General features: G+C 36.2%; 2 protein-coding genes and 2 pseudogenes across 6 annotated transcripts in view; 1 reads left to right on the plus strand and 3 right to left on the minus strand.

Moving 5' to 3' along the window:
• WWP1 (WW domain containing E3 ubiquitin protein ligase 1) overlaps window positions 1-9,215 on the plus strand; it is a 141,005-nt gene extending 131,790 nt beyond the window's left edge. For all 4 annotated transcript variants that reach the window (XM_015145628.3, XM_077942299.1, XM_077942298.1 and 1 more), the window contains one exon: window positions 8,716-9,215. In XM_015145628.3, coding sequence (XP_015001114.2) covers window positions 8,716-8,749 — 34 coding nt within the window. In that variant the 3' untranslated portion in view covers window positions 8,750-9,215. The remainder of the gene's footprint in view (window positions 1-8,715) is intronic.
• Window positions 1-17,929, minus strand: part of RMDN1 (regulator of microtubule dynamics 1) — a 34,746-nt gene that overhangs the window by 2,804 nt on the left and 14,013 nt on the right. For both annotated transcript variants that reach the window (XM_001083289.5, XM_015145669.3), the window contains exons 3-8: window positions 12,217-12,304; window positions 9,560-9,719; window positions 7,966-8,055; window positions 3,346-3,401; window positions 1,991-2,078; window positions 387-417 (exon numbers count right to left, since the gene is read on the minus strand). In XM_001083289.5, coding sequence (XP_001083289.2) covers window positions 387-417; window positions 1,991-2,078; window positions 3,346-3,401; window positions 7,966-8,055; window positions 9,560-9,719; window positions 12,217-12,304 — 513 coding nt within the window. The remainder of the gene's footprint in view (window positions 1-386; window positions 418-1,990; window positions 2,079-3,345; window positions 3,402-7,965; window positions 8,056-9,559; window positions 9,720-12,216; window positions 12,305-17,929) is intronic.
• LOC144330650 (protein N-terminal asparagine amidohydrolase pseudogene) lies at window positions 4,676-5,256 on the minus strand (annotated as a pseudogene).
• Window positions 5,177-6,224, minus strand: LOC100423793 (protein N-terminal asparagine amidohydrolase pseudogene; annotated as a pseudogene).

Genomic DNA, 17,929 nt, shown 5'->3' on the forward strand with positions numbered 1-17,929 from the left:
CCCAGGCTGGTCTCAAACTCTTGGGTTCAAGTGATCCTCCTGCCTCGGCTTCCCAAAGTGCTGGGATTACAAGTGTGAGCCACCACATCTGGCCAATATGTGCAGTCTTGAATAAGACAATTACCATGTCAGAGACTCCTCTCAAAAAGGAAGGCTGAATTACATCAAATGATGAACATTCCAGAACTGTAGCTCAAGTTCAGTAGCAGCCTATTTCTCATTCAGGTGATCTTTACTGAATAAAGACTTTAAAAATTGTTTTATAATATCTAGCACAAAAATAAGCATAGCAGAATAACTTTGCTTTAGAAATTGCTATTATAGTATATATATACAGCATTCATACAATTGTACTGTATTAATATGTGTAATCAAAAATACCTTACCTTGTTCTGCCCTGTGAAAGTAGCCTAAGGCCTGTCAAAAACACAAAGAGCCCAAACATAAAAAAGATGAAAACAGACAATATTAAAAAAGCATTGTCTCAAAGACCTATTCCTATATTAAAGTCAGGAAGTAAATCATCTTAAAATAATGGTCACTTCTTCAACAGTGAGAGTTAACACCCAAACTGAACGTAACACTTAAATCATCATTAAGATTACAATATATAGACTACTTCTGGTAATAACTCGGTTGCTGTTTAGAACTTGTACCAAACTAACATAATGTGCAGAAAGGAAAGAACATTATCACGTGTAACTCAGCTATTTTGACAGTTCTCTTAAATAATAACTAGTGATTTCTAGTAAAAATGAAATATAATCAAAAGCTGAATTGATTCAGGTTGTACTAGTGAATTTTTAAGAGTCCATTATTATTGAAATTCCTACATACAATGTTATTGTGGGTCTGAAACACTTTTTGTCCTACTTAAGCTACTGTTTTTGTAATGCATTCTCTAATGACATTTGATTTCTTAGAAACATAACTAATTTGATAAAGTAGAGCTGACTATATTTTTTGTCCTTAAAATGATTTTTTTTTTTTAAGATAGGGTCTCACTCTGTTGCCCAGGCTGGAATGCTATGGCACAATCACTGTTTATTGCAGTCTTGGCCTCCAAGGCTGAAGATCCTTCTCCCACAGGCCACCACACCTGGCTAATTTTTGTATTGTTTTCCAGAGGTTTTGCCACGTTGCCCAGGCTGGCCTCAAACTCCTGGGCTCAACTGATCCACCAACCTCAGCCTCCCAAAGTGCTGGCATTACAGGCATGAGCCACTGTGCCCAGCAAATGGGCATGATTTTAACAATGCCATTATAAAATAATGTATTATAAAATAATGCCACCAAAGTGCATTATTTTAATAATATTTCTCAACTGTGTGTAAAGAATACAACTATTTTTCTACATCAATTTCTACACTATAGCTTCCAGAAGAAAGAAAAGTTCTTTGTTACAATGTAAGTAATATAAGTACAGCTTTCTCAATTGCCTGTTTTCTTACTCTGAAAAGCTTGTGATGAGTAAACCCAAAGTTTAACCAGAAATTCCTCTCAAATTTTATTTTTAACAAGAAAAACAAAGTCCTTGAAAATATGACAGAATATGAAACTTTCATATGCTTTTTAAAATCAGAGTTATAATGAATGTTCTTCTTTTATCAACTCAAGCATGTGCTTTACTTTTCTATTATTGTGTATAATACAGCTAAAACATGCTGGGTAACAGTTGCTGTATTTCTTGTTCTATTTTTGTGACTTCAATATGGTTTAGATTTCAAACAGAAAATGAAGGTAGATTTTAGCCACGAGCCATTTTAAATTACAGTATTCCAGAATTACCAGCCACTCACCTAACAGGGAAAAAGAAAACCGCTCACCAGTCATGAATAATAAGTTTTAAGCCTTGTGATAACATAGTTGAATTGGATCATTAGAAATTGCTCAAGTCCCTCACTGAATCAGAGCTCCACATGTGTGAACACTGTGGAATGGCGCTGTGGTTAATAAATCGGTACTAACTTAACAAAGGACATCATACTACCTTCTCATAGGTGGAACTCGGAGGAGTTGCAAACAGCATTTCAGCAATTCTTCTTTGATACCAAGGCATTTCAGCAAATGTATAGCACCTACAAGGAAATAATACAATTTTATACATTCAAATTGTACCTTCTTTTCGCTTAAAGATAACGAAGCATCTTAATACTATAAAAGGAATCTTGTACTGTATGTTTAAACAACTTTTGCTTTACATGATTATCAGGTAAACCAGAGATTGACATAGTGATCCGTTAGCTGGGATGTGTATTTTGTGATTAAATGTAAATAGTAAGCAGTCATACTAATAACAGTAATATAATATGCATCTACCATTGAATGCATTGTGCCAGGTACTGGGCTGATTATTCTCTCACTTATTCTTTGTAACAATTATATATGAGATAGGATAATTTCCCCTATTTTTTTATAGAAGAAAAACTCAGAGAAGTTAAACCTTACTCAGGAAAAATGACAAAGCTAAACATCAAATGTATAAATAACAGCAACCGACAACTTAAATCCATTTTTAAAGGGGCAAAGCAAATGATTAACCTCCAAAGATCTTTACAACTTTCAGAAATAAGTAGGAAAGAAAGTGTTGGATCTTTGACTAGGATCTAAAGTCCTTAAGGCAGAAATTGCTATTTCATTTGGGTTTGCTTACTAGCATCTGACTTAGTGACTGCCCCTCAATTATCATTAATCCTCAGTGAGTGAGTGTTAGCTTAATATGTCCTTTATCCTGAAGAATATATTTCTCTTTTTAAAGAGTTTGACACCGGACCGTTTACACTGGTACCCTTCTTAGATGGCAGTAAATATTTAGCTCTGCAGACCATACTCAAAAGAGTGGCCCGTCGATCTCAAAACAGACTGTTAAACCATCAAGTACAAAACACTTTGATAAAGCCTAATACCAGCACAATAATAATCTACAGTGGACATAAGATCACATAAAAATGGACAGATACTGAAAATCAGATTATATCATTCCTCAGATTAATCCAGACTATATCTGACACACTTTGAAGATACAAAGACCCTCTTGGGGCATTCTACTGTTTTACTATAGTTACATTAATCTAATTTCATTTAGCATGGTAAGTAAGAACAGTCTTTTCAGTCTGTACTTGTTTCTAAATGACCTGAATAACAATGTTTAACAGGGTCATAATCAAATTTAGTATGTTCTAACAATACATATACGAGTGCTAGTTAATGGATTTAGCCCTCTAAACTCTGTCAGATAATATTTTAAAATATTTAATATCTTTTATATATGCAAAAGATATTTATACATACTACAAAATAATATCACACTAAATACTACTGAAATATTGAAATAAATTTTCTTACCAAATACCCATAAGGTGAATTGAAGTCGCATCTTTAGGGTTCAGTTCAATTGCTTTCTAACAAGAAATGAGAAAAATAAATTGTATTTATTTTCTAAACACCAATAAGTGCTTTACTGTGTTTGCTGAAGAAGCCATGATTTTTGTAAAAAAAAAAAAAAAAAAAAAAGCAATCGTGTGTTTCAATTCTCCCATTATAATATTAATAATTAATAATCCTGATTCTTTGATTAAATTCACTTCAAAACACTATTAATGACTTGTACTAAGGTTACTATTTTGTAAGGTTCAGACATTTAGAGTGTCTATCAAGATGAGAAAAAACATGAAATACATAAATGAATTGATTTTGCAAATTAATAATCTATAGCTCTTAATGTTTCTTCCAGATTAAAGGAAAAATGAATAAAGAAGTACTTTCTTGGCAAACTGTAGATGAATACTGAATAAAAGTCATTATTTCCTAAAGAAGAACTAAAAATGCATTTTAGTTTTTTAGAAAAAATCTAGTTTTAGAAAGTCTGTTGTATGTAGAGTTTAGAAAGTCTTTCTGTTTTTAGCAAGTCTCTTCTTGTATGCAGATTTTGTTCAGCTTCCCCATCGGTACTTACCAAGGAAAAATAAACAGTTTATAGAACAACTATGTGCAATGTCAAATATGTTGAATCTCCCTAATTTCTATTTACTATGTGAATTAGTGTGAAGCATAAACTACAGAATACCTTTAAAGAAACTGTTCCTCCTTTTCTCCATTATTTTGTTGAAAACCACTAAAGAAATCTTACAGATTAATGTTGATCATATTAAAAGGACTTTTTTTGAAAAAATTAAGATTTCCTAGTTTATGCTTTTCTATAAACCCACATTTTTGCTTTCAGTTTAGTAATGTGTGAGGTACACATTTTCAAAATTTGTAATGGTTAAGAGCATGGTCTCTGAAGCCAGACTGACATGATTCAAGTCACAGCTTAATGACCCTGAACTGGCTGCAACATCTACATTGTTACCACGACTGAGTTTTTTCTCTTTTATAGAAAAGTCGTATACTCACTTAACTCATAAGGTTGTGGTAAAAAATAAAAATATTTTAAGATGTTTATATGCAACTTATACTCTAAGCAACCTTTCCCAATTGGAATTCCACTAAAAATTAAGCCCTTCAAAAAACTGTGTAAGTATTTTTTCCATTTCCTAAGAATGATACAGAGATACTGTAGTCCCATTCTAGATGCATAGGAAGGAAGTCAATTCATCACAATGGATGCCTGGGGGGATCAGGGTTTAATTTTCCTTTTTTTTTGCCTTTGCCAAAATAAGGTCTTATTTTGAAAGTTACTTGAAAAACACTGAGGAAAGAAGGAGAAGACCTAAGACCCAACGGATATAAGTTTCCAAATTTGTATTCTTGACAGCCCCACCAATGGTCTGTCTCTGTCAAGCCCAGAAGGTGCTGATTTCTTTGGTAATTCCTATTTTTTAGCTTCCTGGAGAAGAGATCTTTTCCCATAAGCCATCTTCTTCTTTTTTTTTTTTTTTTTTTGTAGAGTAGGGCTTTATTTCCAGGAAACTGTGTGTTTTGGAGCAGTATTTTTTTAAAAACCATCAAGGTAGATCTAGTATGTTCAACAAAGTGGGATGGCTCGGCCAGACACGAAGTGGAAAGATTCTCTAGTATTTGCTTGTCATCCTGCTGCAAGCAGAAATCCACATGTGGAAATGGCATCCAGGAGTACAGTCCTTTACGAAGTTGTTCTGTCTTTGCATCGTAAATGCGAATCATTGGTCCTCCTGCTAAAACTCATGCGGCGTGCAGCTGCTCCTCCAGACCTCGATCTTGAAAGGAGGCTCTGTAGGCCGGGCACAGTGGCTTACACCTGTAATCCCAGCACTTTGGGAGGCTGAGGCAGGCAGATCACTTGAGGTCAGGAGTTTGAGAACCAGCCTGGCCAACATGGTGAAACCCTGTCTCTACTTAAATACAAAAATTAGCTGGGCATCGCAGCAGGCGCCTGTAATCCCAGCTACTCGGGAGGCTGAGGCAGGACAATCACTTGAACTCTGGAAGTGGAGGCTGCAGTAAGCCAAGATCACACCACTGCACTCCAGCCTGGCCAACAGAGGAGACTCTATCCCAAGCAAAAAATAAAAGAAAGGAGGCTCTGTAAATCTCTGCAGTCTCAAGTTGACAGCAATGCCATATATTATTAGAAAGTGGTATTCATTTTCTTCCCGATCATTTAATTCCGTCACACATAATCATAATACCACTAAGTGAATGTCATCTTCTTTCCTGTCAGATTCACTAAGAAGTTAATGAATGAGTTTTTGTGACAACTGCCTCCCACATCACTGAAGCCTCCCACGAGGTATACTTCCAGCCTTCCACATTGAGCGTGGTCGGAAAAGGATTTTATGGAGTTCATGATCAAGGGGACCTCAGCTTTGGTGTCAGTTCCATCACAATGTGTCAAGCAGGTGGCCCCGTTACCTGTGTGCCACATGACCACAATGTGACAAGTAGTGGCATTATCAGAACCCAGAATGGAGATGGAGCCATCCTTTGGGGAGGTCACTGCGAGCTCTCTTTGCTGAACATACAGAAGGCCCTAGGGTCCCACTTGTTGAACAGACTGACCTCTGAGACGTCTGGCTCTTTCCTCCAGAGGCAGGTGGGCTCGGACGAGGTCCCTGGCGAACTGCAGCAGCCACACTCGCCGCCCCTCAACAAGCAGTGGCATTGCAGAGGCAGCCGCCCAGGCCAGGGTTTAATTTTCTTATGGAAAGCGTTGAGAGGGGGTACTTTCAAGCAAACTCTTTCATAATCAATCTTTCCTGCCATTGGTCTTTCAAAAAGAATCCAAAGATGGTAATTGCTTGCCACTTTGGATATATAATGGAATTTGAAATGTAAGTAGTATAAATGATCCTTTTAATATGTAAATACTAAATACTGCCATTTAAAATATATTTAAACATGCACATTTGAAAGCTTATATAAAACACTTTTTCTTTTATAATCTATGACCTTCACTGTTTTGTTAAAAAAAGAGAAAAGCATACATTTGTATTTTTTCTACAGTTCTTCATTATTCACTTTGGAAGTTATGTCATGTATTTCTATATCCTGAGACACAGAGAAATTAAGTGATCTATCTAATGCCACTGAGAAAAGTACTGTATTTCCCTAAATCTAAAATATCAAAAATGACACACCATTAGTTTATGTGCCACTAAGAAAGAAAATATCACTGCCAACTACAATGTAAGGTTCCAGTGATTACATCATGTAATCTCATTTCAAGAATTTTAAACTGTGAAACAGGTAAAGTGTTACATTATAAAATGTCAGTTATTAGGTATATATTACTATCCATACCTGAACAAGAAAAGCTAGGTCTCTTGACTCCCAGTCATTCTTTTTCACTAGTTGTTATATAAACTAGGAATTGACACTAAACCATAAAATTCTGAAAAACTATTTAAATAGCAAATTCAGCACTATTCCTATGTATGTTTCCATCACTTTTCCTTCCTATAATCTCAAAAGAGCAATAAATATGCTGGTTTTTTGTGGGTTTTTTTTTTTTTTTTTTTTGAGACAATGAAGTTCATACACGTTAAGAAATATACGGACTCCTGTGCAATTCTTAGCACCTAATAGCTAACTATAAACTTTAGGGGAAAATATTTTTAATAAAACACGCATACAATACACACACAGATATCAATCTTAAATAGAATTATTACTACAAGGAGTGGTATGTCAATTGTGTTAAAGACTGTTACACTGGACCACACTTTCCATATTCAGGAACTTGTGTCACTGGTCCCCTCCCACAGAAACTGGGCTTGCCCTTGTGACTTGTTTAGATTAATAGGATATTACCAAGTATGATGCAAGCAGAGGCTTGCTAAAAGTTTGCACACTGGATCTTTTCCCATGGAACACTCATTCTTGGAAGCCAACTACCATGCTATAATGAAGGCTGAGCTAGACAACTAAGTGATTAAAAAAAACAAGTGAGGAGAAACTCTCATAGGTGATAGGCCATCTTGGACACTGTAGTCTCAGCTGAGGGCCCAGGTGAATGCAGCTGTCTAAATGACCTCAGCTATACTAAGCGATGTGGAAATGCCACTGAGCTCAGTTAACCCACAGAATTGCAAGAAATAACAAACTTGGCTGGGCGCAGTGGCTCACACCTGTAATACCAGCACTCTGAAAGGCCGAGGCAGGTGGATCACCTGAGGTCAGGAGTTCGAGACCAGCCTGGCCAAAATGATGAAACCCTGCCTCTACTAAAAACACAAAAATTAGCCAGATGTGGTAGTGTCCGCTTATAATCCCAGCTACTCAGGAGGCTGAGGCAGGAGAATTGCTTGAACCCAGGAGGCGGAGGTTGTAGTGAGTCGAGATGGTGCCACTGCACTCCAGCCTGGATGACAAGAGCAAAACTACGTCTCAAAAAAAAAAAAAAAAAAAGAGAAATAACAAACTGTCATGGCTCTACTCCACTGTTATCATAGGTGGTTTGAAATACAGCAATAGATAATGAAAACAAAAACCTATTCAGAAAAATGTGACTTTTAAAATTCATGAATTTGAATAATTCATCAGTACCTCAAAATGCTCCTTGATAATATACGCATTTGCAATTTTAGCCTTGATGCCTTCATAATCTCCAACATCACTAAGGCAGATTGCATACCACTGAAAATTAAAGAAAAGTGTAAGAACAATAATATTCTTAATATTCCATTCAATACAAGGTAAAACTGTATAATATTTATTCTTCAAGTCATTTTCATCCAACAAAAAGTCATCGAGCACAAAAACTGTATTAAATGTAATGGAATACATAAAGAAAAGTGGACATGGCCCTCTAGAAACTCAGGAATAGGGTTGGGCGCAGTGGCTCACGCCTGTAACAGTACTTTGGGAGGCTGAGGTGAGTGGATCACCTGAGGTCAGGAGGTTGAAATCCTGGCCAACATGGTGAAACCTCATCTCTACTAAAAATACAAAACTTAGCTGGGCATGGTAGCATGCACCTGTAATCCCAGCTACTTGGGAGGCTGAGGCAGAAGAATCACTTGAACCTGGGAGATGGAGGCTGCAGTGAGCCAAGATCACACCCCTGTACTCCAGCCTGGGCAACAGAGAGAGACTATGTCTAAAAACAAAACAAAACAAAACAAAACAACCTCAGGGATAGGACATGTTTATAGAGAACTATAATACAAGGTAGAAAGTGGTGAATTTTCCAAGAAAGTTACCAACACAATGAGATAATGGTTCATGTTTATGGTCTGAGTGTCAATTTAGAAGAATATGTAATTGAATGTTTTATTTTCTCATTCTCTTTTCTAGGAGTTCCATCTCCTCCCGTATTGCATTGTTATAGTAAGAACAGCCACATTGTCAACTGTGACCTTATCTCCACAGCCACAGTTGGACAGCAGACCCAAACTGAGACAACCTGAGTTTCTTTCCCAAGAAATGAATCTAAAATGGCCATGCTTCAAAAACCCAGGTGCTGTGGAAAGTCACAAGACTTAGGATAAGGAGAAAACAAACGTCTGCAATGAAAAAGATTTTCCGGTAACAGCAGAGTAGAGAAACAATTAATGAAGCCTCGGAGCAATCAAGCCAATTTTTTCCCAAGGTCCAACTTTACCCTGCCTTTGGGTTCTATGAAGTCCAACAATCCAGAAGGCTAATGATGACCTCGTCTCCCTGTACAATTTACTGAAAAACGTCGTCGTGAACCAACAAGAAATCCTGAGTTACATGTGAAAGTCATTCTAGGTCTCAGTTGTCTAGCTGTTATATTCCTATCTCTAAATAAAACAAATATAACGTGAGGAAAATGAGAAAATATTTGTGAAGCGCTTATACTAGTAAGAATATAGATATAGGTAATTCATGAAATTACTAAACTTCTGTTTAAAAATAAGCATTCACAAAAGTAATTTATCAAATACACATGAAGTTAGAGCAAATGTCTATGAAAACAAAGACTTCTTTTTGAAAAAATAAAACTATCTTCCCTACTTCTTTAAAATAGAGAAATTATCCTTAAGAGATAAGATTGAATAAAAATAAAAAAACCTTAAAATAGAGAAATTGTTCTTCCAATGTAAATTAGGGATAACAGAAAAATATAGAAAATGTACCTCTCAGTACATGGTAATAGCTTAGTTAAGCAACTCACCTTATGAGCTGCAAAATGTGATTCATTCTTCTGCAGTGCTCTTTTTGCATACTCTAGGGCTTCATACACCAATAGCTTTTTCTCCTCTTCTGAGGTTCTGCTAAGCTGAGCAACATCACGTGATGCCCGTGCCAAACGCCACAGTAACTCTGCATCTTCGCTAATTTGAAATAAAATATAAAACAACCATTTTAGCTCACATTTAAAAATTGTTAAGGGTTACATTACTAATGAATACATTATGGTCTTTCAGCTTAGGAAGCTAGCAACATGGTATCAAAAGCCATTATTAATAATGCTAAATTTGTTATTTTCATTAATACAAACCTTTATTTGCTAAAATTTCCTATAAAAATGTCTAATATTCATAAATATTAACTTACCTCTAGTATCTAAAACACTGACTTCTTTCAAAAATATCTCTGTATTCAAATTCTCTAAACATTTGCCCTACAAAACTCAACATATTAACTTGAGGCTTGGCCTCACTGGCACTGTGTTTCAAATAGCTCACTCGGTAGTTCATACAGTACCATAAAATACGTAAATTTTATAGACAGGGTCATGTTCTAAAAATACAAAACTGGCCGGGCGCGGTGGCTCAAGCCTGTAATCCCAGCACTTTGGGAGGCCGAGGCGGGCGGATCACAAGGTCAGGAGATCGAGACCACAGTGAAACCCCGTCTCTACTAAAAATACAAAAAATTAGCCGGGCGCGGTGGCGGGCGCCTGTAGTCCCAGCTACTCAGGAGGCTGAGGCAGGAGAATGGCGGGAACCTGGGAGGCGGAGCTTGCAGTGAGCCGAGATCGCGCCACTGCACTCCAGCCTGGGCAACAGCGTGAGACTCCGTCTCAAAAAAAAAAAAAAAAAAAAATACAAAACTGTGCCGGGCGCGGTGGCTCACGCCTGTAATCCCAGCACTTTGGGAGGCCGAGGCGGGCGGATCACAAGGTCAGGAGATTGAGACCACGGTGAAACCCCGTCTCTACTAAAAATACAAAAAAAATTAGCCGGGCGCGGTTGTGGGCGCCTGTAGTCCCAGCTACTCGGGAGGCTGAGGCAGGAGAATGGCGTGAACCCGGGAGGCGGAGCTTGCAGTGAGCCGAGATCGCGCCACTGCACTCCAGCCTGGGCGACAGAGCGAGACTCCGTCTCAAAAAAAAAAAAAAAAAAAAAATACAAAACTGCTGAATCCCTAGTCTCAAATATAGCACCTGACACACAATAGTTTTTGACAATTATTTGCTAATGAATGAATGCTTGAATATAATGTAATCTCAAAATATAATCCTATATTTGAATACTATGCCATGATGTATGGGTTACTTCAAGTAAGAGCATTGGATTCTTTGAAGAACTGCCATTTCCATATAGTGATATAAGAAATGGTTAATAAATTATTAACCCTCACAACTGACAGAAATAATTGCAAAAATTAAATTCTGGTCAGGCACAGTGGCTCACGCCTGTAATCCCAGCACTTTGGGAAGCCGAGGCAGGCAGATCACCTGAGGTCGGGAGTTCAAAACCAGCGTGACCAACATGGAGAAACCCCGTCTCCACTAAAACTACAAAATTAGCTGGTCGTGGTGGTGCATGCCTGTAATCCCAGCTACTTGGGAGGCTGAGGCAGCAGAATCACTTGAACCCGGGAGGTAGAGGTTGCAGTGAGCCAAGATTGCGCCATTGCACTCCAGCTTGGACAACAAGATCGAAACTCCATCTCAAAAAAAATAAAATAAAATAAATAAATTCCTTTTTATTAAATGTTTGCCTTTAATCCTAACTTTATATTTTTTTAACAAAAAATAAAAATTTGAAACTAAAGGTTCCTTAAGATAGTTATTATTCAATGAATATGGAGTAACTACCTTACAGCTTATTTTTCAAGCTATCAATGACATGACAATAAAATGACAAACCAGCCACCTTGAATTACTGAGGGGAGAATGGAGAAGAAAAGATCAATCCCGTAGATATCTAGAAAGTAAATTTGGTGGGTCCTGGGGAGAAAACTGGTTTTGAAAATCTCAAAAAGGTAGATGAAAAGGACTCAATGTTTTTAGTTTAGGAGATGCGTAAATTAGTTATCTAGAAATGCTATTTAGCCATATGATTTACTTTATAGGTTGAGTCTTTCTCTCACTCCACACTCCTCCCAAAAATGAGTACACACTGATATTCTACACTAAACATACAATCTAATACTAAAAATAGAAAAAGGGAGTATTTTTTATTTCTCTGACTATCCTTCTAAAGTAATACACGGTTACCATTCAATGGTGGCATACAACATCCTAAATCTCAGTGAATTCATGTAACCTATACCAATAAATAATTACTTTAAAAGGAATGAGAAATATACAATATGGCTAGAATGGATAAACATATATTCAGTAACTATGCTGTACGATCTAAAGCAAAATGGAAAAATCAACATTCCACTAGAGTAAGTAGTAACACCTTTTCTAAATCAATGAGATACATGCAGCATTTAACGTAAGAAATAGTATATTATAAATTAAACTCTAAGAAATATTTTGAAGTAAAAACTACAATAATCAATTTTTAAAACCTCAAGCACTAAAGGTCATTTTAATTGTTAAATAAAAATTTTGAGGAAACCACAAGCCTAGGCCTATCCTACATTGCTTACCTTTCCTTGTATTGGGTTAGCAACTGATAAAGTTTTTCTGTTTCTCCGCTTTCATACAGGTAGTCTGCTTGTTCAAGTATTTCTTCAACTTCAAAGATTATAAAGGAAAAAAGACACAATAAAATATGTCTTCCCAAGTCAGATGACAATAATTCAAAGAAACATAAACACTTTTATATATAAGCAAATGAAATTAGATACAGAAATGACCTATAGTGAAAGAGCAGAAATTATGAAGAACCTAGATGGAAACAAAGTAGCAATAAGCATAACGCTATCATAAAAAATGATTTATTGAAATCATGGGAAATAAAAAATTAGAAAACTTATTCTGGTACTGATTAAATACGAAACACTAACAATAAATATAACAGTAACGATAGCTGATGAGCTAAAAAAAATTCCAAAAACTCTCATAATATTTTAAGAACGTTTACTTATCTGTGTTGGGCCAGATTCAAAGCTGTCCTGGGCTCCATGTGGCCTATGGGCCGCAGGTTGGACAAGCTTGCTGTACCCAGTCTTTGTTGTTGCTGCTGTTAAGTACCATCCATTGTAGAAAATAAAAGTCATCTACTTGCAGCACTGAATGTTAGTAATGTGCATGAACCAAACTACACTATTTTAATAGATTCTCTTTATACACAGATGTTCAATGAGTCAGAGCTGTCATCAGAAATTTAGATGAAGCTAACTACACACTGAACCTGGAACTTATTGATACTATGCTCTGACCGACTCTTAAAACTAATTTATATATGACTACAAAATACATAAACATTATTGACAGTGTAGTGACCTAAGAAAACTGTCTACTTAATGAAAAAACAGTCTGAATTTCAGGAAATTCCAATTATTACTCAGAAACATGTACATTTAATTTTGTCTTCTATAAGGGTACTGTACTACTTAGTCCTAAGCCAACATTCCAATGTGTATACACTTGGTATACTTTAATCAATCATGGTATACTTGTTGTTAAAAGGGTTTCTTGGCCTGGCACGGTGGCTCATACCTGTAATCCTAGCACTTTGGGAGGCTGAGGTGGGAGGACCACCAGGTCAGGAGTTTGAGACCAGCCTGGCCAACATGGTGACACTCCATCTCTACTAAAAATATAAAAATTAGCTGGGCGTGATGGCATGTGTCTGTAATCCCAGCTACTTGGGAGGCTGAGGCAGAAGAATCACTTGAACCCAGGAAGAAGAGGTTGCAGTGGGCCAAGATCACGCCACTGCACTCCAGCCTGGGCAATAGAGCGAGACTCTGTCTCAAAAAAAAAAAAAAAAAAAAAAGTGGGGGGGTGAGTTCTTAAGTTTTTAAAAAATTAGCCAAAAGAAAAAAACCACACAACTTGTGATGCAATCATGTATTTTTTAACATCATAATGTAATAATTATACTAGTTAAGAAATTAAATGACAATAGCAGGGAAAAAAAACCTAAAATTAAATAAAGACTATTTTTTTCAGTAATCCCACTTCATTCTGATTAGGTGTCATAAAGTTTAATAATATTCATATGGCTGGTTAATTTTTAAAATTTTGCTTCCATTCTATTCTATATTTTTATCTAATAAGTGGCTGAATCACTAAGTTTGTGTTTTAACAACCCAAAGGATAAGTAGTAGTCTTTATTCTTTAGTTGATATTTACAGTAGGTAGAATAATGGCCCCCAAAGATGCCCCAATCTTAATCCCTGGAATCTGTTTGAATGTTTGGTTACATGGCAACAGTGAACTGTAGAGAGAATTAAGGTTGCTAATCAGCTAATCTGAAAATAGGAAATTATCCTGGATTATCCAGGTAGGCCCAATATAATTATAGGAGTCCTTAAAAGTGAAAGAGGAAGGCAAAAGTCAGAGAAGGAGTGTCAATGGAAATGAGGTCAGAATGATGGTTTGATGGTGGTTCTGAACATGGAGGAAGGCACCTTCAGCCAAATAATGCAGAAAGCCTACAGAAGCTGAAAAAAGCAAAGAAAGGGAATATTCCCCAGGGTCTCTGGAATGCAGCTCTCCCAGTGCTGATTTTAGCCAGTCAGAACCATTTTTGGCTTCTGAACTGTAAGATACAGAACTATAGAACCCTAAGATAATAAATTTGTGTTGTTTAAGTCACTGAACTTGTCAGAGCAGTGAAAGAAAATTAGTATTAAATTAAATATATTGATCTGGCATATTTGAATGTGTATATAGTATGTATAAGTAAAAAAGTTACTTTTAAATCTATTCATTGATTATTCTCTGACTTACTGAAAAGACTGATTACTGTCCTTAACATGATCTAGGAATTCTAAATCACATTACTCATGCGATTAAAAAAGTAGAAATTGTCAGCCAGGCATGGCAGCTCATGCCTATAATCCCAACACTTTGGGAGGCTGAGGTGGAAGAATCACTTGAGCCCAGGAGTTCGAGACCAGCTTGGGCAAGATGGCAAGATGCCAAGATGCCATCTCTTTTAAAAAAAAAAAAAAAAGTAGAAATTTAGTGAATAATCTAAATCGTTTTTGTGTGCATCCTTTTATAATCTCTCAAATCACTTAGCTCCAAATTCTTAATTACATAGTAAAATACTGTAAGCTATAATATAATGGCTTTAAATATATATACACATATATATATATATTTATTTATTTATTTGGGACAGAGTCTCACTCTGTCACTAGGCTGGAGTGCAGTGGCGCCATCTCGGCTCACTGCAACCTCTGCCTCCAAAGTTCAAGTGATTCTCCTGCCTGAGTCTCCTAAGTAGCTGGGACTACAGGTGTGTGCCACCAGTCCCAGCTAATTTTTTGTAGTTTTAGTAGAGACAGGGTTTCACCATGTTGGCCAGGAAGGTCTTGATTTCTTGAGCTCGTGATCTGCCCACCTTGGCCTTCCAAAGTGCTGGGATTACAGGCGTGAGCCACCACACCCAGCCTATAAATTTACATATTTAAATATATATACATATGTATATATATAATTCTAAAAAGGATTTTTCTAAAATCATACACTGTACAAGTTATAAGAAAAAGGTACACTTCCTATGGTACTACAGACTGACGCAGGCACTCAGGTGAGAGCTTGTAGACAACTCCACATATCTGCAAATCAGTTGTTTTCTAACCTATTATTTTATACTTTCTTGAAAATATTTAAAACTAAGTTATGTTACTAACATACAGACCATATTCTATAAAACAGACTAAACTTTTAAAGTAAATTATTTTCAACTTAATAAGCAAGTATTCTAAGATGAAATGAGATGTTAATTCACCTAAAACTGTAGAGTGAAATCTTAAATTTAACCTAAAATAGATATGTACAAGATCAAAATAATTAGAATTTTTTAAAGAAATGCCAATGATGTAACCTCCTACATATATGTTAGTAAACTTCGATTTTCTACTTTTCTAGCTGACTGTATTCCAGCCATGTGAGCAGTGTCAGGACAAGAATACTCCTCTGGCAAGATAAATAGCTATATTCCTGAAATTTCTCTACATAAGACTTAAGAAGTAGAAAATCTGAGTATCTAGATTCAAGCCTCTAAGTAGCAGTAACATCATCAAAGTTTAAGGCAATTCTTTCATACCAATAATACTGTGTCTCAGCAGTACCAGAAACAGTGCAACCAAAAATGCACTGAAGTACAACAAATAACTACATACAAAGGAACACTGATCTCAGTTCTGTAGGTTCATCAATAAAGAGGAATTTTGAAAATATATATGAAAACACAAGTGAAGTGATATATAAAGAACCTTTAATGACTGTGACAAAAACAGAAATTTAAAAAAACACACAAAAACAAACTAAAAAATAAAAGAGAACCTTTAAGTTGGGCACTTGTAATTATCTTTTAAGCATTTTACACAAGCTTTCATATGCACAAAGAGTACTATGAATGTATTAGCATACTTTTCTTCAAGGGGCTTTAAATTTGGTCTATTTTAAGGAGCTAATGAGGCCAGGCATGGTGGCTCACACTTATAATCCTAGCTAGCACTTTGGGAGGCCAAGGCGAGTGGATCACCTGAGGTCAGGAGTTCAGGACCATCTTGGCCGACAGGGTGAAACCCCATCTCTACTAAAAATACAAAAATTAGCCAGTCATGGTGGCGGGTGCCTGTGATCCCAGCTACTTGGGATGTTGAGGCAGGGAAATCGCTAGAACCCAGAAGGCAGAAGTTGCAGTGAGCTGATATTGCACCAATGCACTCCAGCCTGGGGGGACAGAGCAAGACTCCGCCTCAATAATAATAATAATAATAATAATAATAATAATATAATGAAACGTTCCTATAGGAGTGCTTCAGTTCCTGATAACAAGTGGATATCTGGTACCACCTTGTGATAAATACAGATATAACCATTTTAAAAGTCAGTCCTATAATCCCATCCAACTAAAATGTCAATGATATTTATGCCCTTAAACTTCAACTCATTTCAAAAAACTCCCACTTCAGAATGTAACTTAGTTCCAGAAAATGGAGGAAGTAAAAGCTTTTAAATTTGCTTTAAATAAGCACAAAGCAGATCAAAAGAGAATCAAGCAGAAATTTTGAAGCACGGAATTATTTGAAGACCAATTCCTTTAAAAAAAAAATAGCAAATGGAAGAGATATAAGACAAAGAAAAACTTGTAAGGGCCAGTGAAGTTATATTTTTATAGAAACATATGGATCATTTTCCAGGATAAAAAAAAAATGTTTCTGTATTTTTCAATTAATCTTTTTTCAAGGGCTATGGTCTGTAGTCTCACAAATTATATAAGCATGCCAAACAACTAATTACAAAGTGATTTTTTTGTTGTTTTAAGAAAATAAAGCTATTGCATTATGGAAAACAACAGCGAGGTTCCTCAAAAACTAAAAATGGAACTAGTATATGATCCCGCAATCCCACTTCTGGATGTATATCCAAAGGAACTGAAATCAGTATGTCGAGATACTTGTACTGCCACATTCACTAAGGCATTAGTCACAATTGCCATGCCTTAGGAAACCACTTAAGTGCCCGTTAATAGATAAGTGGATTAAACACAAAAAGTAGCATACATACACAAATGGAGTATTATTTAGCTTTAAAAGAGAAGAAAATTTTGTCATTCTGTCGTTTGTAAGAACGTGGATGAACATTATAGTAAGTGGGGGACATTATGTTAAGTGAAATAAGCCAGGTACAGAGAGAAAAATGTAGGTTGAATATCTCTAATCTAATCTGAAAATCCAGAATTTGAAATGTTTCAAAATCCAAAACTTTGTGAGAGCCAACATGATGCCACAAGTAGAAAATTCCACACCTGACACTTTGACTTTTTGATGGTTCAATGTACACAAACTCTGTTTCATGCACAGTTATTTAAAATCTTGTATAAAATTACCTTCAGGTTATGTGCGTAAGATATAAATGCAACACAAATAAATTCTGTGTTTGGACTTGGGTCCCATTCCTAAGACATCTCATTAGGTATATGCAAATATTCCAAAATCCAAAAAAATCCAAAATCGGAAACACTTCTAGTGCCAAGCAGTTTGGACAAGGGATACTCAACCTACACTATATGATCTCACTTACATGTGGAATCTAAAAAAGTCAAACTCACATAGGTAAAGAGTAGAATGGCGGTTACCAGAGGCCGGGGTTGAGTGGCAGGAGGGAATGGGGCAATGGTCAAATGGTACAAAGTTTCAGTTAGACAGGAGGAATAAGGTTTAGAGATCT

Source organism: Macaca mulatta, chromosome 8, assembly GCF_049350105.2.
Source record: "Macaca mulatta isolate MMU2019108-1 chromosome 8, T2T-MMU8v2.0, whole genome shotgun sequence".
NCBI lineage: Eukaryota > Metazoa > Chordata > Mammalia > Primates > Cercopithecidae > Macaca > Macaca mulatta.